Source organism: Triticum dicoccoides, chromosome 6A, assembly GCF_002162155.2.
Source record: "Triticum dicoccoides isolate Atlit2015 ecotype Zavitan chromosome 6A, WEW_v2.0, whole genome shotgun sequence".
Classification (NCBI taxonomy): domain Eukaryota; kingdom Viridiplantae; phylum Streptophyta; class Magnoliopsida; order Poales; family Poaceae; genus Triticum; species Triticum dicoccoides.
The window spans coordinates 471,881,647-471,887,073 of record NC_041390.1 but is presented as its reverse complement, the minus strand read 5'-3'; the positions used below and the strand labels follow the sequence as shown (position 1 = coordinate 471,887,073).

Here is a 5,427-nt window from a genome sequence, read left to right as displayed (position 1 = left end):
CTCTATTGGGCGGGGACGATTTAGTCATTTAGAGCTTCCCAGCCCTCGAGATCAGCTCTAATTGGGCTGGGACGACCCCTTAAAACAAAAAACAAAAAAAAGGCTGGGACGAAACACTGATCTGCGAGGAAGTTTTTATTCGGCCCTCCTGGACACAGCTTCAGTGCCTTAAAGGCACCTGCCTTTGGGTTACTGACATGTGGGCCAGCCACCTGTTGGACCCACATGTCATAGACACAAAGGTAGGTGCCTTAAGGCACCGAAGCATTGTCCGGCCCTCCTCGTCATCATCGACCATGGGCGCCGCCGCGGCCGATCTCGAGGCGCGTCAGCTCCGCATCCTCCGTCGCGTCGAAGACCTTGAGCTCGCTGCCCAGCAGCACCGTATTGGGGCGCTCTCTCTCTCCGACGCCGAAGCGGAGGTCGAGGCGGGGGACACCGAGGAGCGGCTCTCGGCCCTCCTGGCCGCGCGCGGCGTGCACGACTTCGCCTTCCGGCGTGTTCCAGCGGACTACTACGACCGCTCTCTCGAGGAGCGTCGCGACCTCCTCGCAGCCGATTCAGTCGCCCAGCTTTGCAAGAGCATAGTGATGGTACGGCCTCTTCCCTTTCATATCCCCATGTGGCGTTTCGTCGAACACCTGACGTGCGCAATTGCGCACGTTGTTGCAATTGACTGTATTTACTTCATTGTGGCATTAGGTTGTCTGTGTTATCGGTGGATTTAGAGGAGTAATGGATTGTTTGGTAGTCATGTATAAAGGCAATGGCCTAAAGGATTGCTAATACGTATGGTTTATTGGATGAAAATGCTATTAATCTTATATCAGGGTCTGTAATTCGTTAGCAGCATGAGCAAAAGGCTGTTATGATCCTCAGTGATTTGTTCTGAAAAAAGTTGTACTTTCACTGTATGGTTGTACCATGATATTGGCAGAAGTGTTGTTCGTGTTCATGAAAAGAATGCTCTAATTGTTAGTTACCATATGCAGTTAAAATAATGCTGCAACTAATAAGTTTAATTTATTGATGATAAAGGGTTGTGTCAACTAGTGTTTCGATTGCAGGTAGTTATGTTGGATTTATATTGTATCTTAAGATTGTGAGATCAACGGCCATTAGCTTCCATGCAACAAAAAGATGTCTCTAGTTGCTGGACGAATAAAGATACAGAGTTTTTGGCATGCCATTATAAGTTGGAAGGTGCTAGGTAGACTTGGTAGAGAACTAGGGAATGAATGGTTTTTTTTTAGCACAAATGTGTGTTGCCATTGATTTGAGCTCAGATGGATGGCTGTGAGTTAGATTGTTATACATAGGTTAATGATAGTAGACGCTGTTGTTATGAGCTATGGCAAGTTGGCACCTGGTTATGACATTTATAGTTTGATGGGTCCTTACAATTCGGCTACTCAAAACTACTCAAAATTAGCTTTTTATTTTAATTTTCACACATATTTGATTACTGTCCTTGCTACTTGAAATATGCAAAAAAATTACTAATGCTCATTGGTAGAGAAAGTTTTTGCTAATCTGCTGTCTTAATGATTCAGTGCATTCCAGGCTAAGTCCGATTTGTTTATTCCCAAATTTGAGAATTGAAGCCAAAATTTGTTTGCTGATTAATATGTGAATAGTATCTCTCCCTTCTCTTTTTATTTCGGATTTCTTTTCAACAGATTTTGTCTTTTGTGCTTCTAAAGTGTTAGTAGATTGATTTTGTGTAATAGTATCTCTCCCTTCTCATTTTATTGCATTGTTTAAGGCTTGGTATCCATGGATATGTTCTCTGAATCATGTCCACTTTTCGCAGGTGAATACCAAAGCTGCTGCAGATGTAGTTGACTGCAGTAACCCAAAGAATTCTAAATATTATGTTGTTATTGTTCAGGTAACCTTTTATAATCTCAATGTATCATCTTCAAACTTGATACTCAGTACAGTATATTTATTTTGATAACTTGAATATCTTTTGCAGTATATGGCACGGCTTAATGCTGAAAACATCAAGAACTTCCTGTATACCCTAAATGAGAGTCAGATACCCAAAAAGAGATTTAACAGTAAGATTGTTTTCAGTGTGTTGAAAATTCTACAATCTCAAACTATTCATTTGCAGGCAGATGTATGTACCATCAAACATTGTTAGTCATATGTTTCTTCAGAATCATCATTGTCTGTATCTTAAATAAAAATATAAAATGCATATACCAATCTGCTTCAGTTTCAAGATCTTCAGGTATAGCTGCAGATACTGTTGCAGTATCAGAAAATTAAAATGTATACTTTTGTTTTTGGTGTAGTGAGGCTCGCACCAGAAGAGGAGTCACTCATGCTTACTGGGTTTGTGCACAATGGTGTGACATGCATTGGAATGAAAACAGCCATACCGGTAATGGAATTTTGCTATTACCATGTTGCTTCTTGAAGGATGTATGTTGTTGAAGATACTATCGTAATTATATTCAAACTGAAGGACAACAGAACTACATAAGAGATAAATCACATATTTTGCATATCATATCTGACACTATATGCCTAATGTACCGTCTCCTTGAAGTTTCCTAGTCCTTTTCAAATTCTGTACGAGTAAATTGATGGTATTAAACAATAAGATGTATGGTTTCAACTTTCAACTGTGATTATAACCGAAATATCTTATCAAGTTGTTCTTCTGATAAATTATTGTATATTCTTGCTCAAATAGACGTTCTAAATGAACGACAGCAATTTTTGACATTCTGTATTGTACCATTGGTTGCTTTTTTTTTGTTTCTCTCGAATGTCAAGATTATAATCTGAAATTTGCAAGGCATCTTATAATACAAAGGGTTTGTCGGCAGGTTATCATAGATGAAGCCATCACCAAGTTGGATGAGGATTTCTTCTGGCTAGGTGGTGGACAAGTTGACCTCAAGCTCGGGATGCGGACCTCAGAGTTCCTAAATGCTTTCAATCCATTTGTGGTGAAGTGTAGTTAACGAGTGATTACCATACAGCTTAACAGAAGCTTCAGATCCATGTGGTTCTATGCGGCCTTGATCAACGCACTGCCAGGGAGGTACACTAGGCTTTTGCTTGGATCTGGGGTTAGGATGTCTGTCTTTTTTGGAGCAGCGTTTCCCTTCCAGTTGCTCTGCTCACATTTTGTTACGTTATTTACTGCTGATTGTTGGTACTACCTCCGTTTCAGTTTACAAGTCCTACGCGTATACCTAGGTTGCCAATTTTATCACCTTCATATAAACTATATAACACAAAAATTATACGGTTTGAAAATAGAACATCTGAAGTTTATACTGGTATATTTTTTGTAATATATGACTTGTATTAGGTTGGTCAAATTGACGACCTAGGAGCACGCGTACGCCCTATAAACTGAGAGAGAGGTAGTAAAATTGATGTAGCGGAGGGGACATTCTTGGGAAGATTGATATAATTGCGGCAAGTGGGCTTATAATATTACTAAGCCCTTTGTAGTTTGGGCCTGAGAGTTGAAAACCAGTGTGAAGTGTGTAAGCCAGACATCTGGCTGCGTCCCCTCAAAAGAAGAAAAGAAGTCTGGCCACAAAAACCGAAGTTTGTTTCTGTCTAGTTGTAGTACTGCTCAATACCTTTTCCATGGAGCTTCTTAGCTGTTTTCACAAGTATGCAACTGTCATTTTAAAATAAAATATAAGTGTAATTTGAGGTTGGTTTGTGGTTAGAATGATGTGTAACAGGCTGCTAAATAAGACACAAAGGGTCAAACCTGGGGTTTGATCATTAATGGGCTGAGGTACAATCACTCCACTAACCAAGTAGACCCAGGTTAGTTCTCTAAGGAGCAAAAATGACAATGTAGTGGTGCATATCTGTATTGTTCTTATCTTTTTCCTCGTCTCAAGTTTCCAACCCACCACAATGCAACTAATAACTACTGGCCCTTGACGCATCCGTCTACTAATGGTGGGACAAGTGAACCGATAATCATAACTCCAACCATCATGCTATGGCCTCATCATGCTTGTGGCTTGGACCGTTTGAAACGAGAGGATGCCTCCCTCATCATGCTTGTGGCTTGGACCGTTTGAAACGAGAGGAATGTTCGGGTGTTCCGTCACAAATCCATAGCACCGCTGATCCTTCCTAACATAATCTTGGAGGAGGCAAGCTTTGGGTCACTGACTAGGGCATATAATTTTGTATATATGAGTAATTGTCATGCCGTGTATGTGAGTGTTGTGTAAAACTCTAAGGCTCTGTTTGGATTAGCGTTTTCGTCAGAATACACCTGTAAAAGAAATACACGCCTCCACCGGCCGGTTTCATTTCCAGCCCCAAAACAGTCATGCCCAGTAAAATACACGTGTAAATCTTACACCTCTGTATTGAGTTACACCTATACCAAGCGCACCCTAAACTCTATTCTCCCCTTATTTAATTGATGATGCAAATATTATGCTTCCGTTCCGGAAAAAATTCTAGCGTCTGTTGTTTCACCACATGGATGACCTCGTCAGAAGTAGGTGATGATCAGGCCGAACCTGGACCCCTTGATGGGTATACGAAGAAAAAAATGTCTTGAACTGTCATTTAAGGGAAATGCAATATTTTTCTTCTGTCATAAGCGTCTTCTCCACCAATATGTCCCTTGCTTTGTTATCAAGATTGTACCAGATTTCTTGATCAAAAAATGTTCATACTGAAAACTGGTCCTCATCAAGAATAGCATACTCTAGCAGACGAATAAAAGATGTGCTCATGATCACTCATAATGTGTTTATTTAACATTGTCTCTGTAGGGCTCTAATCTTTTGGATTAGCATTAGTTTGTTCCCCCACAACCACTATTGGCAACTCGTATGGATTTCTTGATATGCTCATATTACTAGTGTGTACAAATGTACTAGATCAAGTCAAATAACCGATTACCACTTTGAGCTCAAAGATCAAAAAGCACAATAGCATATATTCCTAAACAATGCCAATCAATCCATTATCAATGGCCATGTTCCAACAATGAAGATGTAATATTGATAATCATTTGTAACTCTTCATCAATCATAGTGGCAAATTCACATAGGGCATATGCTACATATAGGTAGAGACATACCTTTCCTTGATTGCATCGTCTTGGTGGACGGTGGGCTTGGCCACGTGAGGGTTCAGTGATGGGGCTTCTTCGGCTAACCGACCCTGCTGCTTGAGCATTGAAAAAAAATGAGACAAGGCCACGCACGGGACATCAAGAAACTAACATAGGTTACTTTTGAGAGACGATTGATCAAGATCACACAAGATAGCGATGTTGACTAATCCAAGAGCATTGGTTGACCAGGGGTGATCTCATATCGTCTCAGCATGGGTGTGCTCGTGCCTACCGGTGTGCGACTTGTCCACCTCTTGCACATGACTGCTCCCGCATGTGCTAACTGCTTCAGTGCA

At 40.9% G+C, this 5,427-nt stretch overlaps 1 protein-coding gene across 1 annotated transcript; it reads left to right on the top strand.

The window, feature by feature from the left end:
* Positions 1-254: 254 nt before the first annotated feature.
* Positions 255-3,212, top strand: LOC119317350. Its single transcript, XM_037591785.1, has 5 exons — positions 255-593; positions 1,814-1,891; positions 1,979-2,063; positions 2,304-2,392; positions 2,844-3,212. Exons 1-5 carry the CDS (start codon positions 297-299, stop codon positions 2,979-2,981), a joined length of 687 nt encoding a protein of 228 aa, XP_037447682.1. The 5' UTR covers positions 255-296; the 3' UTR covers positions 2,982-3,212.
* The last annotated feature ends 2,215 nt before the right edge of the window (positions 3,213-5,427 follow it).